Source organism: Lipophrys pholis, assembly GCF_963383615.2.
Source record: "Lipophrys pholis genome assembly, chromosome: 1".
Taxonomy (NCBI): Eukaryota; Metazoa; Chordata; class Actinopteri; order Blenniiformes; family Blenniidae; genus Lipophrys; species Lipophrys pholis.
Genome location: NC_137635.1, coordinates 52094098 through 52115635, shown reverse-complemented (window position 1 = coordinate 52115635; position 21538 = coordinate 52094098). Strand labels below are relative to the sequence as shown.

The 21538-nt window shown below is 43.4% G+C and overlaps 1 protein-coding gene across 6 annotated transcripts in view; it reads right to left on the bottom strand.

Annotated features, from left to right (window-relative positions):
• The window catches only part of LOC308117159 (zinc finger protein 521-like), a 142295-nt gene that overhangs the window by 5763 nt on the left and 114994 nt on the right, over nucleotides 1-21538 (bottom strand). For all 6 annotated transcript variants that reach the window (XM_080475856.1, XM_080475857.1, XM_080475853.1 and 3 more), the window contains one exon: nucleotides 16267-16382. In XM_080475856.1, the coding sequence (XP_080331982.1) occupies nucleotides 16267-16382 (116 nt within the window). The remainder of the gene's footprint in view (nucleotides 1-16266; nucleotides 16383-21538) is intronic.

Genomic DNA, 21538 nt, shown 5'->3' with positions numbered 1-21538 from the left:
AAAAAAAAAAATTGAATTACAAAGATAAACATTGAGTTCTTTAACAGATTTCCTGAGAGCCGCGGACACGCCACAAGCCGAGCACGTTGCTATGAAACTAGCCTCAAAGCCATGTTGTCAGGGTGAGTCTGTAAAAACCTGCGTGACGCAACATCTATAGGAGACGTTTGGTTTTGTTTGGGACGTTCCACTGTATCTTTCAGCGGAAGCTTGAACTAAAATTGGCTTTTTGTTGATAATTGTAGTCATTTTTTTGGTAATACGTGTTTGGTTTTGGGAAAATATAGACATTTTCATCACGTAAACTCTGTGCCACAATGAAGAAAACATTTAAAAGTTTAAATTTAAAAGTGACTATGGGACATTTTCACTCGTCTGTCCCACTCGAGATGAGACCGGACTGTATGTGGCCCCTGAACTCAGATGTGTTCGACACCCGCGGTCTGAACTGAATCTGACTGACAGCCACTAAAATGTACTTCAATATACATTCAGGAACTAAATACACTAACAGAGACCATTTAACGCGTTTGCCTTCATGAAGATAGAATATTGTGCTCAAGACAGCAACAAAACACTGGGAGGAGTTTATGATAATTGTGTTTGTTATTTGTGTTAAAACACTGCGTTTGGAAATCAGATGGAAAACAGTTCTTCAGCAGAGACGTTTCCTCAACTGGCTTTGCGTGATTATTATCCTGTGAACTTCATCACCAGATATTTTCTGTGTTGCACCTCAAGATTTGACGAATCGTCACCAAAATGTGTATTTTTTTTCCCCCACTTCAAATTTTAGGTTAATTTGCTGTGACTTCTCCCGTATTTGACGACTTTATTTAAATTCAATAACCTCGTTCACCAACAGGCGCTCCAAATTTAAATTTTCCATGACAAACTCTTCCACGGCTCCAGTGTCCCACTTCCTGTATTTTCCAATCAAATGAGTGCGAGTTTGAGGAATTGTGTGAAAGTTACAAGATATTATTCTTTTCCATAACCAACATTTAACATTTACATTGTACATGTCGATAAGTCCTTATGTAATATTAAATAATCTGCATTAAAAAAAAAAATCTTTGAAGAAATGTTTATTCTAATCATGAATTCCTGCGAATTAAAGTGGTAGAGAGAGAGAAGAGTAAAATAATGTAATATTCCAAACACATAAAAGTGAAATTTATAGATTAATTTACCCTATTTATTGTTATTTTCTCTTTTTTTGTCCTTTTTAACCATGTGCACTCCTGTTTGCTTATTTGAATTATGATTTCCACTCTAAAATGAAATGAACAGCTTTAACTGATTTGTGTATTTGAGGTTTTCTACCGCTATGATTACAAAACTCTCACAGTTCAAATGTTTCCTGCCAGAACGGACAGAATCACAGTAATGTGGGCTTAGATGCCCTCCATTGAGCCTTTTAGCTCTGGTTCCTACTCCGTCCTGTACCGGCGTTTCCTTCCCTTCCATGCAGCCCTTAATCCCCCCCCGCCCGACCCCCCCGGCGCCGCCCTCCTTCACGCCCCCTGCTGGCCTCGCGGCCTGCTGCAGGGAGCAGCCACCAGCCGCCTCCAGGTAAACCAACGCAGTCAATTCTCCACTAAATTAAATTTTGTGCTGATCAATAATCCGTGTTCCTCCCTTTATGAAGAGCGAGCCTCTTCCTCGCTCTCGCCGGCTTCGTGCCACCGCCTAAACCCACCGCTTTCATCTGATTACATCAGCCCACTGCAGCGCCCTGGGGGGGGTGGGGGGTGGGGGGGGGAGTTGGAGAACACCCGGCAGGGGTCTTGTGTACCCATGCAAACAGGTGCAACATGTCGGAGGAATTTAGCGCTTTTCGCTGGGAGGGAGAGACGAGATGGGGGAGGGGTGTGGGGGGGGGGGGGGGGGGGGGGGGGCGATCGAGGGGGAGAGCGCAGACCGGGAAAGAGTAAGGCAGGCCGGGGAGCTGATTTATTAACTAATCATTCTTTATGTCGTTCCCCATTGCTCTGGTCTCCATCGATAGCACCCGGTCTCCAGTGAGGCAACGGAGGTGCATCTCTTACATCAGCTCTGCAGAGTGGACGAGCCGGCGCATCCGCCCTTTCATCCCATCCCTCCCTCCGCATTACAAGGAAAATCTTCAGATTGTCCAACATCACAGGGAGACGCTGTAAAAGCCTAATCGCAACGCTAACAATGTTTGATTAGCATTATGTTAATACCTGCTGAGCACATGTTAAGCACAATGTGTCTGCCCCTCTACCTGGTGTTATCCGGCGTGTAGCATTAAACCCGGGCTTTATTGAGTGGTTAGAGGAGCTGAGTGAGCAATAATGACTTTTTAAGCTCAATCCTCTTTTTTTTTTCTCTCTTTCTTTCAGGGTTTCTCACACAAATAAAGCAGTGAGCAGAAATCGCACGAATGCATTTGTTAAAACAAGCATTTATATTAATGCGAGGAAAGCTCAGAGAAACTTGACTCATGCATGACAAAACAGCCAACTTGCTGCTGCAGTCTCTGCAGCTGCAAAAAGCTGATTGTTAAATCGTTGTGTGGGATTATTAAACCTGAACACAGTGAGAAGCAAATTGCATGCGAGGAAAAAGCCATAATTGCATGCGAAGTTCGGTAAACAGTGCAACGAAAACGCGTAAGAACTATTGACGAAATGCAAATAATCATGCAAATGCAGCATGATTTCATAACATTTATAAATAAATATTGGCACACTCGTCCAACAGCAAAGAATAAATGAGGTACGAATGGAACTGAGAGAGAGGATTAGCCATTAGTCGAGCTCAGCACCGTTTAACACCTGCAGCTAAAGCATCTCATTTATTTCACTCGAAGATCAAAAATGTGAAGACTCGTCTAAAAGCATAAACACCCTCGCCCTCCTCTTCCTCCTCTTCCTCCTCCTCTCTCAGATCGGATGCAGTAATTCTGCAGAGCTGCATCTGGAGCATGGGGAGGTTCGCACAAAACCACCGAGACCTGTGCACACCCGGAGTCATCGCTCAGGAATTTAATTAAGGCATGAGAGAAAGTCACCAAATGATACTAAAATAAAGAACATGCCATTTCTTTTTTTATGAGGCGTCGCCCTGAAGGCTGATGGGGGGGGGGGGGGGGGGGGGGGCGAAGTCACTCGAGTGTTTAGGTTCATTTACGTTTGAGTGAGAGGCGCACGTCGATCTGCCGACCAGAGCTGGAGATCATTTTTAAGAAAGTTACTCTAATGTCCTCAATTTAGGCTTTAACGTTTGAAGACTCACCGAGCTTAATAATGCTGAACAGAACAAAACAAAACAAAGGAAGTGCTAGGATTAGCATTAGCAAAGCATTTGTCTTGACGGTTACTATTTCACTAACCTCCTCCATAGGAGGGGCGCCCCCATTAATCCTGAACGACCTCAGACCTCCTGATATGAAACACATCCCAGTTGAAGGGAGCGTTCACATTACCCTGTTTGACGTGACGGAGTGCGCAATGCATTCTGGGTAGTAAACAAACAAAGCTAACCGCGCGAATCAGAAGAGTTAGAGTCAAAAAGATAAAGTTGGACAATATCGCGCGGCCAGACGTGGCGTAGTGAGGAAGAAGTAAAGAGGAAGACTCTCATTGATATCTGGTCTGAAGACTTTATATCACGGTTGTCTGTGGCTACCCTACTAGCCACGAGCTAACTAACCCAGCCACCACGGGCTAAAGCGGTGGGACTTCCGGTTTCGGTCCAGGCCAATCAATGAGCCCGTTTTTCTTTTTGACTTCCTCTCTGGTCAGTGTTTGATTCAGGCGACAGCGCCCCCAGACCAGCAGCTGTGGTCATTGCATGAAACTTTCCAGGCGGTTTGATCCGGTCTCAAAAGTAAACGTGAACGCCACCCGAACCTAATGAAGGTGTGAAAATTCTGGGCTCCACTCCCTCCCCAGGGAACAGAGTCCCGGACTATCCCAATGTGAAAGGCCCCTAAGCATTAGCTTGTCTCCACAATAGAGGTTGTTAACATTAGCAGCCTTGAGAAACGGTTAGCTTCCTTCTCCATTAGCCACTTCTTGTTGTCATTAGCTCATGAATGCAGATTATAGAGCATCTTCCTCCCGCTCCCGCTACGATAAATGAGCTATTTCTAAGACAGGTTACTTTTCCAAGTTACCCGTTTACTCTCTAAAGCTACAGCAGAACAGTGGGCATGACTTCACTGAAGAAGTATTTACTAATGTTTGGGTGAGATTGTGGATCTTCCACTTTGTGAAGTGTTTTCTTGGTGGTTGGAAGAAACTCTGCGGGGACCGACAGGAGTGTTGCATTCCGTCTTGATCTTTAATGGTGTGTTGAACTTGGTCCAGTATTGACTCGGTCCTCCCTTTGTGCATTCCCGACTGCTGACCGCTCCGCTGGGGGAGTAATCCTTTCTCCGTTTTGACCTCGGGCCAGGCTTATACCGCCGGCTGGTTTTAGCCAATGAAGAACACAGTCAAATAAATAAATAGATAAATAAATAAATAATACGGGCAAGTTGGCATTCTCCACAGTCATCACTTATCGGGCCGTTGGGAGGGTTGACCCCCAAACACTGTTGCGCCACGACCGGCGCCGGTCTCCTTGGTAACAGACTGTCTTGTTTGAAGTGAGGTGCACGGGGAGTCGCGGCCATACAGTAAACCGCACAAACAGCGACGGCTTTTTCAAATGTCTTTCACGTGTGTCGTCTCGCACGTGAAAAATGCACGAGAGATCTGTAATGTTTGGGAAAAAAAAAAGAAGCTTTGATGAGACGTCTAACCGCCCCGGCCCTAATACTTCTGAGGTGTAACCGGAGATGACGGACCACCCTTTTTGTGGACCGGTGCTTTGTAGCTCCAAATGATACTCATTACCCTGTCTAAGTAGACAAGTGAATGGTACTAGAAACACACTATGCAGTGATCCCGCTGTTTGACTGAGGTAGCAAAACAACTGCACAACTGCTGTGTTATTATGGGGCCTCATTAAGTGAGGAGAGAGTGGGAGAGGAGGGAGAGAGGAAAAGCAATAGAGAGAGGGGCCGGCAAGAGGGAGAGAAAAAAAAAGAGCGAATGAAAAAAAAAAAGGAACACAAGAGAGCGATACAAACTGTATTCTGAGGTGATAGCAACACACAGATGCCTTTCCAGCCAAAATGAAGACTATGACTAAAGAACCCAATTAAGGGCTTTCTTAGGGGAGTCATCTTGCGAGGGGGATGGGTCTTCCTGGGACATGAGCCCTGGGCTACATCCTCTAATTAGACAGAGCGAGGGGGGAGGATCTCTGCCTGTCACTGGGAGGGAGATGGAGTCCGTGGGGTTCCACATGTCAGTCCCAGAAACAAAACACAATTACTCTCACATTTAACCACTTCAGTCAGGGACAGACTTTGACTAGGGATACTGCAGAGCCTACCCCAACCCACCGCCCACCCCCACCGCCGCAGCTACGCCACTTCACGAACCTGGAGATATTCTGAGGCCTGAGTTTGTTCGTATTCTATACAGGATTGATCTGAGGGGTGCGGAGGGGAAGGAGGCAGGGCACACGCCGAACAAGTCTCCAATATGCCACAACGATCAGTCTGGTTAGGCTAACAAAAGCAGTGGGTGTTTAGTTGAAGAAGTAAAGGCTGAATTTGTTTAGAAAACCCGTGTGTGCACAGGAAGAACATGCAAACTCACAAAGTGCGCTGAGAGCGGTGACCTCTATAACAGAGTGGCTCACCTGTCAATACGACTTTAATAGCTACTGTTAAAATGACAATTGGTCGACTGCTTTAGATTTGATCTCTTGTTCTGTCTCGTTGTCTACTGTCTGCTTTTAATGACATTTTAATAGATTTAAAAAAAAAGATGTTGTCACAGGTTTTAGGAAAACATCGTGAATGGTCTTGTGTCCGAATGGTGCAAGCAATCCAGAGTCACCAAATGACCTCATGACCCTTGATTGTGGGAGGAAACGGGAGAACAAGGAGAAAACCAATTTGGAATTTATGTTCATTTCATCCAAAATTCTCTTAGTCGATAAGAAGCTTCCAGATATGGTTCAATGACGCAGTACCAGCGGGAGCCATGTGGGGGCAGTGTTGAGATTAGAACCAAATGGCAAATTTCAGAAGTTCTTGAAGTATTTCATGTGATTCTAAATGCACGCATTTGTCTTAAAAACGGCTTGCAAAGTGGAGCTTTTTTGAAAATGCTCGGACTGTCTCCATGGAAAAGGCAACGTTTCTGAAACGCTGCTACTGCAATCTCCTAAGTCTGACTCATGACACCAAACAAATAAAATAGTTACCACTACAAAATAAAACCCCGGATTTTAAATCAAAAGCCTGGAATCGAACCATTACACAACTATTACAGGACGCTCACTTTAATAGCCAAAACATTTAAATATTTACGAAAAGACATCATTAACAGAGCACTGTGCAAGTCATCTCAATAAGACTTCCTGTACACATTTCAAACTAAGAGGTGTGGTTTCAAATTAAAAGCCACTTTACACAGAAAAAGCCCAGAATTTATCTACTACACTACGATGACGCTGACCAAACAATTGTAATAGCTCCCGATAAAACTACATCATTGACGAAAGAGCTTTTAGACTTAACCTATCACTTTCTGTAATCACTTCAAAGTAAAAGCCTAAATCTAAAAGCCCGGAATCGAACCACTTTTTAATAGACAAACAATTTCAATAGTTACTCATCAATCTAAATTATTCTCCTAATACATTAAAACCTCACAAATGCCTTCAGGTCCAGAATCGAACCTGGTATTTGTTTGCGGCGAGAGAAGAAACATTTCAACACCTCGTGTTTTTCCCCAATGAAAAAGGGAAGAATTGGAAAATGATGTAAAGGACTGCAGGTAATATTGTGATGTTTAAATGTGGAATAATCATTATGATGCTGTGTATTTTGGCCTCTGCTGCATTTTGTTAACATCAACAGCATAATATCAAAATATAATCACTTCGGAGGCTAAATCAAACCTGCAGTGAATTTCCTGGGAAAGTGTTTTAAATGCCGTTTTAAGGAAGTTTCGAAAAAAAAAAAAAAAGTCGACAAAGAAAAAGTAAAGGAGACGTGTTTGAGGGAGAGATCCGGTGATGGATCGCAGCGCCTCCTCTTTGTTTGGATTTAACTTTCCCCAGTGGTGCAACAGAGGAAAAGAAAAAGGGGAAAAAAACCAAACAGCTCAAAGGCTTCTGGGATTTTTTTTTTTTTTTTTTTTGTCATGTCTCCCTCCAGACGATGTGTTTGCATGCACATATCAGACCCGGGGAGAGTCGCAGACAAAGACAAATACGAGGAGCACGCACACGGATGTATACACACAAACACACAGTGAGAAAAGAGAAAATCCTCCCAGGATCATTAGGTCTGTCATGCTGTCTAATTCTGATCCACCTACAAAACTAGAACACCACATCTCCTCATCTGAGGGTGTTTTTGTCCCCGTTTACAGTGCACAAGCATCGTGTGTACAGTGCAATTATACATGAGCTGAAATATTAATGACGGCGCCTCACAAGCCCCCTCCTATTCCCTTTTTTTTCTTCTTTTTTTTTTTTTTTTTTTGAAATCCCTGATTCATTGTTCTTGTATTTTGTGGTGCAAACTTTTTTTGAAATGGTGACAGTATCCCGAGCACCTGGGGTGATGAAGAAGAAAACAAGTTGTCATATAAAAGGAAATATATATATATGTGAGTCTTTTAAAAGCGTGAGGAGCTGTCACGGTTGGCAGATCAAGATATTCACAGGAAATTTGGTGTTTGAGAGCCACTCTGGGACAAACAACGCAGCTTTGCTTTTCTGCGCGACACATTAGGGACTCGGGGCAGTTAGGGCATTTTTTGGGGGCATGTTTAAAAATTCATACTAAAAGAAAATAAAACAACTCTTCGGGGGGAATAAAGCCTCTGTGATCCGTGGTGAGGAGTGTCACATCCAACGCTTTGTGAGGAGACGAGTGCGGAAAAATACTGTTTAAAGAGGCAAAATTCATAGAAATTAGTTTAGTCTGAGATTAGAAACTAAATCTGAAGAAATGAGTGAAAATCTGAAGAATGAAGTCAATAAGTCTACAGAAAAAAAAGTTAATTGTCATTTTAGAGTTGGTAAGGTGACGTGGAATGGAAATGGCAAATTACGAGCAAAACAACAAATAATGACTATTTTTAAAGAATTATTCAAATTATTGATTGTTTTAAAATGTTGATAGTAATGTCTGTAATCTGAGATTATCTGAAATAGAATGAGAATGTCCAAAGTAAACTGAAATAGTTGGGAATAAAGTTGGTGTTACTTTAACAACAAAATACACACAAAATCTATTATTATTGAATATATATATTCATAAGATGTTTTTAGATCAAAGTCGAGAATTACAGGTTTTTTTTTAAATTGTAAAAAGTTACCAGGATTTTGAGAAAATAATTAAATGGCAAAGAACAAACTTGAATGTTGAAAAGTCACAAAATAAATAATGAAGAGTAAAAATAAAATAAAAATAATAAACAAGTAGAAGAAAAACTTTCAAATGTTAAGATTAAATAAGAACAAAGTTCATTTTGTGGGGAAATCAGTTGAAATATTGAGAATAAACCAAATTGTAGAGAACTTCAATTGCGGAAATTTGGAAATATTTGAAACTAGGTCAAAAGTAGAGAAATAATATATAAATTACGTTGACAGCAAAAAAAAGTGGTTACTTAACATTTAAGTCGAAGTTGAAATACTGAAAATAACAATTTGTCAACCAAAATAAATTTGTTGAGAAATTGTCAATAAAAAGAGTCAAATTATTGAAAACATTTAGAAAAAATAGATGACATAGAACCACAGAAACCAAAATGAAAACAACACATTGAAAAAGTTATAAAATGTTGAAAAAAAGTTGGGAAATTGAGGAAAAATTGTCAAAATATCAACAGATCTGTATAAAATTTATAAAAAAGCTGATTTCAAAAAGATTTATGAAATAAAGAAATATACGAAAAATCTTCAAATGGTGGGATTAAAAGTGGATAGTGGTGGGATACGAAACTAATTGAAATAAAACTATATAAATAAAATTATATCATGATAGTAAAGTACAAATGTTTAATTTAGAGTGTCATTTGGTGGGTCAAATTAAAAAAATTTTAAGAGAAAAAGACAAAATGTGGATATTTAGCTCGGCAAGTTCCAGAAAATGGTTGAAATATTGAGAATAAATACAAAATGTGGAGGCGATTTCACATTAAACGCAACACGTTTGAGTCAATTGTTGGAATGCAGTTAGAAGAAAACGACATGCTTCCTGCTGGCGTTTTATCTTTCCTTTATGAGAGAAGGACATGAGTATCAGTGTTGGAGCCCTCCTTCCCGTCTCGGACCGACATGATGACACACGGAGCTGTTTACGCTGACCCGGTGACCGCGCAGCCTATAAATATGCTTAATTAAAACAGCGGAATTGGTCACAGCTTGGCAATAATGGCTATCACACGGGGAGAGGAGGATCTCATTTGTGTGGGGAAGTAGAACATGATGCAGATGTGCTCTTGTCACTTTCAGCACTCATTAAGGCCGCCGAGCTTCGGATTCGTCTTTGAAGGAATCCTTTTAAAAAGACACTCCAATTAAAGGTACGTGTCCTGCGGGCGTCTGAGGAGATGGGAGAAGTCGTAGCGCCCCCTCCCCGTCCTTCATACCGCCGATCACTTAACACATGACTTACAATCTCGCGTCGCTTGGAATGATAATGAAACCGAGAACAGAGGGAATAAGAGACGTGGGAAACGCCGCCGCCGTGCGACTCCATTGTCTTCGGAGGGAGAACGTCGGGAGCGAATGCCGCCACGCAGCACTTGAGAGATGTCCAACTTAAGCCGCGGCTCGCGCCGCACGTCCATCAGTTACTGAATCTGACTAATCGATCCAGGCGAGCTGCGGTTCCCCGTTCTCTCCTCGGCCTGGACGGCGGCTGCATCTGAGGGGACGTTGGTCACCAAGCGCCACGGTGGAGCAGTGGTTCGCACTGTCGAGTCACATCGACAAGGTTTGCACGTTCTCCCCGAACCCGTCCCACGGTCAAAAGACAGTCGCCGCTTTGTCACGACGCTCGCAAGGCGGTGACATGATTAGATCGCCGTTTCGAATGAGGAAAACCACACATATCCTCGTTCAGGGGTCACGCGCTTGATCCCAATGGGAGTAATTACTAACGGCATCGCGACCTATAATTACATCGACGACGGAGACGAAGACTCGCGGAGACAAAAGTGGTTTCCGTTTCGCAAAAGTGTAGACAGAATGTGTCAGTGAACATGAAACCACAAAGAAGGTGAAAATCGCAGTGGCAAAAATGGACACAGGAGTTGGTTTTGTGTCAATATGGATTATAAAACCAACAAATCACAAGAGACTGTCAACAATTTACTTAAAGTATAAGCAGTGGTTCCACTTGACCAAGTGAGATGATTCCTACTTGGTCCAGTGAGAACATGCTCACTTTTGGTCTAATTTGCTGTTTCGCTGTCTGGAAACGTAGTTTTTCTTTCCTGGACGTAAAGTCTACAGATAAATAAACTTGTTCGGACAAAGACTGATCCGTCTCAGACTGATCCGTCTCAGACTTCGTTTACGCGACGTTTCAAGTGAGATTGCATGATTTTTGTGTTTTCGTTTCAGAGAAGTTTTGAAAACGATTTGAAAATGATGTCCGTTTACATGGAAACCACACGAAACGCTGAAATCGATGTAGTTCGCATGCCAGGCCACCAGCTGGCGCTGTCGGTTGTTTTTGTAATGAAACGACACACACGTACATTAACAATGGTGAGTCAAGACACTCTGGAGGCAAACATTCTTATTGTCCATCCACTGAGCATGTGCAGAAGAAGTATTTACTGTGGCAGTGGTGCGCATGCAGTAGTATTAGTAGTAGCAACTGATAAACAGTGAACTAATAAACTGCTGATTGTTTTAAAAAAAGACTAAAAACATTTCTGTTTTGCAGCTCTGATTGATTTTACTGCTGTTTCTTAAATGTTTTAAAATGCTACTTTTAGTTTATATTGTTGTTTTTAGCACTTTGAGATTCACGAATGTAAAGTGCAATACTAATAGAACTGCAATCTTCTTTTTCTTCTTCTTCTTCTTCTTCTTCTTATTATCATGTGATCAGCCAAAAGGCGAAAAGCGATTAAACTCTGAAAAAGGTTCAAATCCAGTGCACTTAAATAAAAAATTTTTTTTACAAAACCTGTTTTATAAAACAACCAGAAATTTCCTTCAGAATAAAGTGCAATCTGAAATCCTGCCTGCATCTCGACAGACTTGTGTCTGTTAAACAGAATGTCTTCCGTGCTAATGCGACGCCGCGTGTTAACGTTCACTACAGCCTCTTGTAGAGTTTCGTTTTCTATTCCTGCTTAAAAACAAATTACAAACAGTAGTTTACTTCAAACTCTTTTAAAAAAACAAAACAGTTCTTACACGTTGGAACGTAGTCGCGCCTCGACCAGGCCAGTTTTCAGCGATGGGCTGAACATTTCCAAGAATTTGTTTGAATTATTGAAGGAGGGGCGACATCTTGACAAATACTGATGTTTTTCCCAACTTTGCTTTGACAAATCGTGTTTTACTGCGACTGCGACACGTGACGGATGCAAAATATGGAAAAAGTTCAATCAAGCAAAAGCAAAACGTGTTGAGACGGACTTTAGCTGTGAAAGTAATCCAGTGACGGTGAGTTCATTTAAAAAAAAACCACTGATAATCACCGTTCATGACGCAGTTTTCTAGTTTCTTACGACTGTAAATAAAATTCCCTAGATCGCTGTGAACAGTTTAAGTTGATTTATGAACTAAAGACAATGAGTGTTTGGAATTAGCAGCAAACTTTAGTAAATAGTAACAAGCTAAACGAACTAAAGCTAAACTGCATTACAGCCAAAAGTAGGAGTATTACAGTACAACGTCACTTTATTATCAATTATTCTCATCACTTGAGACTAGAAAGTCACATTACGTAGTTTCTTTTCATCATATAGAATAATTTACAGAACTCACATCAATCAACGTTTAGTTCAGGTGTGTGAACTTCTTTAACTTGTGTTGAAAAGTTCAATAATCTGCACATTGTGTGTTTGGAAGGAGAACCGGTGGGTGCAGGCCGGACGCCGGACGCCGGACGGGGAGACAGCCAGACAGCGGTCTTCACAGAGAAGCAGGGGGGGCTGATTTAGGTGGAAGTAAGAAGTGAAGCTCTGCAGGTTGCTGGAGGGGTGGGCAGTGGATGAGGGTCAGAGAGAGGGCTGCACAGCCGGCCCACTTGCCCTCCCTATCAGCCCCTCATGAAATATCTAGACTTTGCTCCATATTTTAATGGGATGAGGGAGAGGGAGTGTGTGATGGTAGAGGGGAGTCCTCTGGAGGGTTTCCAGGGGAATGGTGGTCTATGCATCTCACTGCTTTTTGTGTGTGTGTGTGTGTGTGTGTGTGTGTGTGTGTGTGTGTGTGTGTGTGTGTGTGTGTGTGTGTGTGTGTGTGTGTGTGTGTGTGTGTGTGTGTGTGTGTGTGTGTGTCTGCGAGAGAGAAAGGGAAGGAGAGCAGGAGAGATTATTCTCCTCTGGAATCTGGATTCTGGGGCACACAGGCCCAGGAGTCAGTCAATCTGGCCGGTCTGAGGGGGGCGGCTGGGCGGGGGGTCCTGGGAGGGCTGATTAGACGGATGCTCTCCCATCATCCATCTCGACAGGCTGGCGAAAATTGGCTAGCCCCTCGCAGGGTAGAGTTCACTTCGGAGGGGGGTGGGGGGGGGGGGGGGGGGGGGGGGGGGGGCGGGCGGTGCGCTGGATACCTGTCACAGCCTTTGGTCTGTTTCAGGATCTCAGCAGCAAATTAATAAAATATCTTTCCTGCTTCCCCTTTACCTGCCGTGGCAGCTCTCCCTCTCGCCGCTCCCGTCTCCCAGCTTGCGCCGGCCCTTTGACCCCTCCGACTACTGCGAGAGATGAGGAGCCCAGGCAGCCGGAGCGCGGGCCAGAGTGTCAGCGAAGAGGAGCCCGGACTCGGAGAGAGGAGCGAGCGCTCGCCGCTGGAAGACAGCTCCACTTCACACGGACTGACAAACCACCGCCTCCGTGTCAGGCAGACATTTTGAAGTGTGATGCATGGGAAATGGCAACCGCAACAACACCGCGGCTGAAATGCAAGCCTCCAGAATGCACTGTTTGTCAGGTTTTTAACTTCAGACGTCGGAAGAAAGACGAGGAGACGTTCAAGAGGCGCACTCCGAAGTGAAAGAAAATGCAATGGAGTTTAAAAGAATAAGAGTCCGACACCGCAACCAACTCAGTTTGAATTAATATAAAATGCAGGATACTGTGTGTTTAACCCTTTGTTAGACCACAGAGTGATTAAAAAGTTGTTTAAAGTTCGGCTTTTTCTGGGAAATCTAGAATTTGGGATTATTATGAAAACACACTCTTCTGCATTACAGGGAAAACACCACAAAGGACCCCGATGAGGGCGCGAAGTTCCAAGTCAAACTCAATAGAGCTGCTAGAAATCATCATCTTATTCAAGTTAATATGTTGGTTAGTTTGTCAGGATAATTCATCATTACGACACGGTGAATTTACATATTTGAAACAAACTCTACGTTCTAGTTGAGCTTACCAAGGTATCTACAAAAAGGCGATGCACGTGTGTTTCACTGTGTTGTAAAGGTGTTTATATGCTACGTCCGCACAAAAAGAAAAACAAAACTGCTTTCAGGTAACTGCAGAGGCCTTTACCACGTTTTCCAACTATACAGTGTAAAGTTACCCCCCCCCAAATCCAACAAATACACTTGATTTGGTTTTAAAAGTCACTTAATTGAACTTTTTGTTTTTAATCTGCCATGAACAAAATAAAATGAATACTTAAATTAGATGAAAAATACACCCAAAGTTGCTAAAAGTAAACATCCTATTGGCTCTGATGATGTTTTTCGAGGCTACTTTGTTAAGATAATTAGTTAAATTAGATATTTGACACAAATCTTCCATTCTAGTTGAGCTTACTAAGTTATCTACAAAAGTACATGATGAATGTATGTTTATACGTTATGTGTGTGTGAGAATGAAAAACATTTGCTTGATTTAGCTTCTTATTGAACGTAAATATCTTCCAAGGGAGTAAAATTCATCATTATAACACATTCAGTACATCTCACTCAGTTAAAACCACAGATCCTTTTTGGATTTCTGTCATGAAGGTGACTTATATAGGAAATCCACACAAAAAAAGAGGACTTTCCCCACTTATACCATCTAAGATTTCCGGCTACGTTTAAACAGGGAGACACTATTTGCCGATTTCCGACAAATACACTTGATTTGGTTTCACAAGTTACTTAATTTAGCATTTTATTGATTCTACCGCCAACGACATAAGACCACTACTTTAATTAGATCTCAAATACTAAAAAAAAAAAAAGAGCATCCGATTTGCTCTCACGATGTTTTTGAAGGCAGTTTATGAGGATATGAAGCAGGCGAATGAGTGACTCCCTGATTCCAACTGAAATGTCGAAACTTATTTCCCTTCTTATTTGATCAGATGTTTTGTTGACGGCGACTCCGTCGCGTTGCTTCGTAATCAGTTAAATGAGATAGCTGCTTATCTAACGGGTCTCGCTATACGTTCTGCGTACAGAACGTGTTGTGTGCGACGTGCTCTCACGCTCCGTCTGAGAATAATGATCCCCCCCACCCCCACCACCCCCACCCGCCCCCCGAGCTCCTTCCTGCTCCTCCTTTCATAACCCTCCTGTTTCACAACACGGCGCCATCGGTCCTTTCATGTTCGCCTCTTGTCTCTTCACACGGAGAGTAAAACAATATAATCATGCATGAAACATCACCTCCGGGAGGACGAGATCACTTCATTCCCCAAAAAAAATGTCAAAAAAGGAACGAAATAAATAAAAGTGGGAAAACATCCCCAGGTTATTTGGGATTGTTTACAGCGTACCTGCAACAACTCGGGCTGAGGAGAGAACACTTGTAACCAACGAGAGATGAAAACGGGAGGAAATGAGTGGAAAAGGGGGGGTGGCGGCCATGTTGGCGGCGGAGTCTCGTGGAGTGGAGTAACCTTCCGCTGCGGCGGAGTTGTGCGAGTCGGCGGACCAGGACTTGTTTTATTCATGTTTGCGGAGCTCAAATGACCAGCAGATAATGATCACATTCACCTTCCTCCTGGCGCACGCCCGCCTCTGTGTTTACAACCTGAATCTCAATATGAAAATCATTGGCGATCAATGAGCGGCCGAGCCCCGGATACATCCTCTGGCTACCTGCTCACTCGCCACGGCGCTAATCCGAGTTGGAGGTGGATGTGGGGGGGGGGGGGGGGGGGGGGGGGGGGGGGGGGGGGGGGGGGGGGTCAGTGCTTCTCTCTCTCTCTCTCTCTCTCTCTCTCTCTCTCTCTCTCTCTCTCTCTCTCTCTCTCTCTCGCTGAATTAAGCATAATTTGTCTGATTAGATTGAACGCGGCGGTTAGAGTCTGCTCGCACTTTAATGATGTGGGTTTGAAAAGGTAATAGAAAAAGATGTGGATATGAGAAGTGTGCCATGTGTACGACGGAGAATCCCCCAAACAAAACAGAGCTGCTTGAAAACACCACCACAGTGAAATAATATAATAAGGTCTGTTTCATTTTTTACTTTTTTTTTTCCCAGGTCCTCCAAGGAGCCGGAGAGAGAGATTGCTCGAAAATGGATTATCTCTCTAACATTGCGAGTTCATAAGTCCAACTGCTAACTTTGTTGAAGGGCAGATACGGCCTCCCCGAGGACGGAGCTCATATTTAGCCACGGGGCCTCCTCTGTGATTAGGAGGGGAGATGCAGGCGTATTGACTCAACTGTGTTTTTGCCTCGGCACTGTATGTAATTACCTCTTCAAAAACGAGCATTCCGCTAATCCTCTAATTCCAGATATTTTAGTGCTCTGCTGGTCTAATAAGCAAATCAAATCATATCTGCACATCACAAATGAGTTTTGGAAACGGACTGAAATAATTCCTTCTGAGTCTCCCGTCCCAGCCGGGATGGAGGAGGGGGATCGCCGGAGCGCCGCGTTTAGTGTTTGTTAAGTTGTCATGTGTGATTAGCGGTCCCCGTATTTTCTTTTTTTATTAATTTTTTTAAGCCGCCCCCCCTCCCCCACCGCCCCTCTCCCCACTCGCGCCTGCCCCATCACCGCCCGAGGCGCTCACCTGTAACTCTGTCTGGAAGAAGAACTTCTGTGGGCAATGCGAGCAGTCGTAGATCTTATCCTCCTGGCCGTGGGCGGAGAAGATGTGCTGCTGGAGCTTGTTGGCCTGGACAAACACTGAGACACAGAGAGGGAGACGTGCACGTTAGCTCGGCCATCTTTAAAACTGCGCATTCTCCAAGAAAACATTTGAAAAGGAAGGGACCCAGACTTGCCAGATAAGAGACGTTCTATATTTCATTAACCTGGAAAAGATCCGGCTCCCAACTATGAGCTTATCCAATAAATTTTGTAATATCTGGGGTCCTTTCCTTCAACATGTCCAAAGGATTAAGTTCCCTCAGAGTGACCTACACATCTGAAAATGTTGGATGTGTGACCAAGGTGGAGTTTGCAATGGTTCTGTGTGTGTGTGTGGGGGGGGGTGTATTAGTGAATGTTTTGAGTGTTATTCAGTTCTACTGTGTGATTATAATTGATTGATTATGTACATTTTTGCAATAAATCTATGGGACTGAACATGGTCTGTTGAAAAAATCCAAAAAAAGAAGGAGAACCTGGAAAAATGTTTATTACTGCAGCTAATAAAGGACTACGACTTCCGTCTGCACTGCCGGTGTGAAACATAAGGGCAAAAAGTGGCCTGCAAAATGTGTAATCCGACCTTTGGTAACTGCCATTTGTTTACTCTTTTTATATTTTTATTAGCGTTTTCACTTTTTTTTTTTTTGGGACAAAAGAACAATGTGTATAAATGGATGGGATGAAAAGTAAGAGGGTCATTCAACGTTAGAGACAACAAACATAAACAGAGTATAAATACTGAATCAGTGGAGCCCAATCTGCTTCTCCATCCGAACTAAAGTCCGTGATTGTCCGTTATCCCTTCACACCCGTTAATAAAAACCTAGTGCAAGACACAACTAGATAAAAACAAATAAATAAACAGAATTGGACAGGAGAACTGAGACGTGAATAGTTAAGTAAGAGAAAGAAGTAAAAGGAAAAAACAACGGAAGGAGACCTAGAGAAGATAGACGGGTTTCTGGGTGAATAGTAATGTTGGATAGGTGTTGTATGACGGGTTGCCAGGTTCCACTGAAAACACAACTAAGAGTTTGAGAGTGAAAATCGAATCTTTTCAAGTCTAATGTGAGGTTAGGACCTCCTTTAGCCAGCTGCTGCTAACGGCCATTTGGAATTGATTTCATGAACATTGCAGTGTTCTACTGACCTGCGTCTCAACTTTTTGTTTTTTCAATGTTCACGTTTTGTAGAAATGTGATCAATTAAACGTAACCCCCTATTGATTAATTGTTCCTTATTTCCACCGACACAAAGGAGCTTTCCTGAGGAACGTTTCTGCTGCTCTGCCCCACTTTAGGCCCAATGTGGACGAAACTGAGTTTTGCGCCCGTTTCCTCAGTCCGTGCTTCAGTTTGCACGCAGGATTCCAGCTTTTTCCAGTCGCTTCGCGTGATTTTTGTTGTCTCGCAGCTTCTCGATCTCAATTAGCACTTTCATCTCAGCGAGTCTTCACAGCTTTGACGCGACGCTCAAATCAACACTCTTTTCACATATAAGTACAAAAGCCTCCCAAATAAAGCAGAGTGTACAAAATCCATATTAAGGAACGCGGTGCCACAAATAATTACTTATTTTAGCTGTAAGATGTCAGTGACTGTAAAGTGTTTGTGAATCTGGGACTTTATGAATGCGAAGAGCTGGAGAGCGGCTGTAAAAGATGGAACTTCACTATCATCCAGATGATAGAGCATCTTCCTCCTGTTAGCTGAACTTAATGACTCAATCATTCATCAAACTGGCCCCCCCACAGTGTCGACAGTTATGTCTCACACTGTGTGGACATTGATAATATTAGGAAGACATTAAAAGGACTGCAAGACTTTTTTTTTTTTTTACTTGGAAATATCAAAAAGTCGATTATGTGAAGACTTTTTAACTATGAAGGTGCTTCGTTTCGTATTGTTAAAAGTAAATTCTCTTTTCCTGCGTCAAATTTTATACCGATTACATAAAATGGGAAACCAAACAATTTACTTACAAGCGAATGAGCTCTTTATTAACATCCCACATGCAAAACATTGTTATGAGATATATATATTTGGATTTTTAAAAAAAATGGGTACGATTCAGATGTTAACCGTAACACTGGAGTGGTCACACTCCTGGCAATGGAGCCGGCGAATGCATAATGTTTGGGGAATAATGATGCTCTTTATTTAGCGCCACTGTGGGGACAACAAGCCAGGGAAAAAAATAAAAAATAAATAAAAATAAACAACCGCAAAAATTGGCATGGCTTCAAGTGCAAAACATGGCCTCCATTAGTCTACATCGCTAATTATATTGACAATATAAATATTCATGGTGCTGCACTACTTATTCATGCAGACTTGGAGTGCATTCACCGTCACATAAACACACAACTCGCTGGCACTTAAAACATATACCATACGTTTGTGCTTTAATTAAGCCACAGTCCACGCTGGAAAAAAGGGAGGGGGGCGGCGTGCATGCGCGTGTGTGTGTGTGTGAATGTGTATGTGTGTGTGTGTGTGTGAATGTGTGTGTTTCAGTGCATTCTCCAAGGAGCACTTCAAACGTGCCGTTTGTTATCCGGGACCCTTGTGCTTTAAGGATGGCTGTCTAATCTCAAAGGTCTGGATGCTCCGGAAAAGTTAGCATGTGGGGGCTTCATTTGAATTTCTTACGGCTGAAAATAACTTTTCTTCTAATGCATGCACCGAGGGCCACGAGGCGACAGAGGGGGCAGGCGGGGGAGTGGGGGGGGGGAAACAGCCACAGAAAGGTGAGGTGACTGCAGGAGGCGGCTGCAGCTCGCCCACCTCACCCACTCCGCTGCAACTTTAACGTGTCCCACTTTACTTTGAGCCCACCGGGGGAGAGGCGTTATTAATTATTGAGCCGTGCAGACTGGGTTTCAGTGAATGTCACACTCCTGACCTGGGAAATAAAAGTTTTCGACGGGGAGGCGGAGGGAGACGCGGCGACACGACGCGACGCGGTCGCGACGCTCTCCGACTGCTAATGCCGAGGCGACAGCTTGTCTGTGGAGCGCGGCCGCATGTCAACCAGAAAACGAACAAACCTCCTCTAATGAACAAACAACGACCGCGCGGCCCATTTCTGAAACTAACGACCACGCCGCCACGTGAGGGCGGACACCATCCGCCGCTTTTACAGTCACATCGGCGCTCGGGGTCGAGGCCTCGGCTCGCGCCTGAATCCGCGCCTCTGTTGCGCACCGAAAGCAATTTTCCTTGTGGGGGACACGCACAGAAATGTGCTGATAAACAATGGGTGTTTTTCTTCTCTGTGTTTTGTCTGCATATACTGTACAGAAGCAGGTCACAGCAGCTGCAGGAAGCCTTCATTATGTCTTTGGCTGGAGGAGGAAAAAGTCAATACAGCAAAAATAAAAATGGATTCAAGACTTGGGGGGCCTTCAAATTCTGTACAATAGGGCCAAACACAACTGAGATGTCAAGTTAGCTGTTTCCCGCCGTTTACACGCGCTTCTGGAGCGGCTCCAGTCAGACATGCATTTAATCAGCCGCGCATTTGTCAGGTTATGTATGCAAGTAGCTGCTGACAGCTGGTCCAAGAAGCTATTACAGACATAAATACAAAAGATTTAAAGGCTTTAGACAGATCAGCCACGACATTACGACCACTAGATGAGTTTCTTTCTGATACGGCCGATACTGAAACGATACCGGACCGATACTGAACCGATACCGGACCGATACTTTGAACAAAAACTTGTATGTGTCGAAAGTCAATGGATGCAGCGATGGTGTGACCGGTTTTCCTCCGAGTGGAAAAATGCGCCACATGAACCAATCAAGAAGCTGCGTGGTAATAACGTGTTTGACACTCAACGACGGAAATCAGCTCATTTGAACAGGTCAGACTTGCACCTTTTGAAGTTTTCAAGTGTAATTCACGTGTTTGTTTGCAAATAATTTACCATCTTACATCGTCTCCGTCGTTGCTTTGCCAAATTAGCATGCGGCGGGTGATGGAGGGATAAGCCAAAAATGGGCAACGGAGGGAAAATGCATTGGCATTTGGCAGCATGAGTCACATATAAAATATGCCGTGGCGCTGCCCATTTAGGGGGGAAGAACAGAGTCTTTCCTCCAGGGTTAAAACGAGGACATGGAGAAAAAGAAATAATCCAAAACCACATCCAAACAGGATCAGTGGCTGGCCATTGTGTCTCTCCCTGCTGAGAACGAGCGCGAGAGAGAGAGAGAGAGAGAGAGAGAGAGAGAGAGAGAGAGAGACAGACAGAGGGAGAGGGAGAAGTTTGTGGAGTTTGTTGGCCGTGGAGCCGGAGCTGAGCAGAGCGCTGAGCCGGGTTGGGCGTCAGGGGTGTCAGGGCTGAGGGGGCTGAGGGGCCAAGGTCTCCTCGCTGTGGGGGATATTAAGCCCTCTGATTAGATCTCAGGGGCCGCCCATGGCAGACGTCTCCTTTACTACAGGCCCCAGCTCATCTTTATTTTGGCAGGGTGGTGCTCTCTGCAGGCTGCACTGCACCAATACTAAGCTGTTTGTGCAGGGCGAGGGGGGGAAAAAAAAAAATAAGTTTATCCTCTTTTATTTTTTTTCTTCCTTTCTTTCTTTTTACTGGTTTCTTTTATTTATTCGTGGAGCCTACATGTGCTCGTTTCTGCTTAATCCCAGAGTTCACGATGCGGAGGCCGCGTCGACGGTTCACAGCTCTGACTGCAAGATTAAAAAAAAATAACAACACAGTGAAACAAGGAGTTTTAAAGCTTTTAAAATAAGTTGATTTTGTTTACATCTGCACAGAATTTGTCCACATAAACCTGTCGGATCGGAACAAAGGAGGAAGGTTTTTAAAGGTGTTTATGCTGGTGAAACTTAAAATGTCTTGTTGATTAAAGTTCATAAAAACAAACCAGTTATCAAATTTATTTATTTATACACGCCTGCAGCTGATGAGCTGTTTAAATGTACATAGCATATTTTATGGACTATAGGTCACATATATAAGAATAATATATGAATATATAAGTGGTACTAGTGCATGAGAGGCATTTATTTATCCATGTCCAGATGTTACTGGAAGGTCAATGAGCGTGATTTGTTCCTCAGCTCTGGCCGTAGTTTATTTTTTACTATAAATTCCGCCGTGGACATATTTTTTTTTTTATGGAAACATTTTTCTTGCTCCGTCAGTAAAATACAGTTGTAACTGT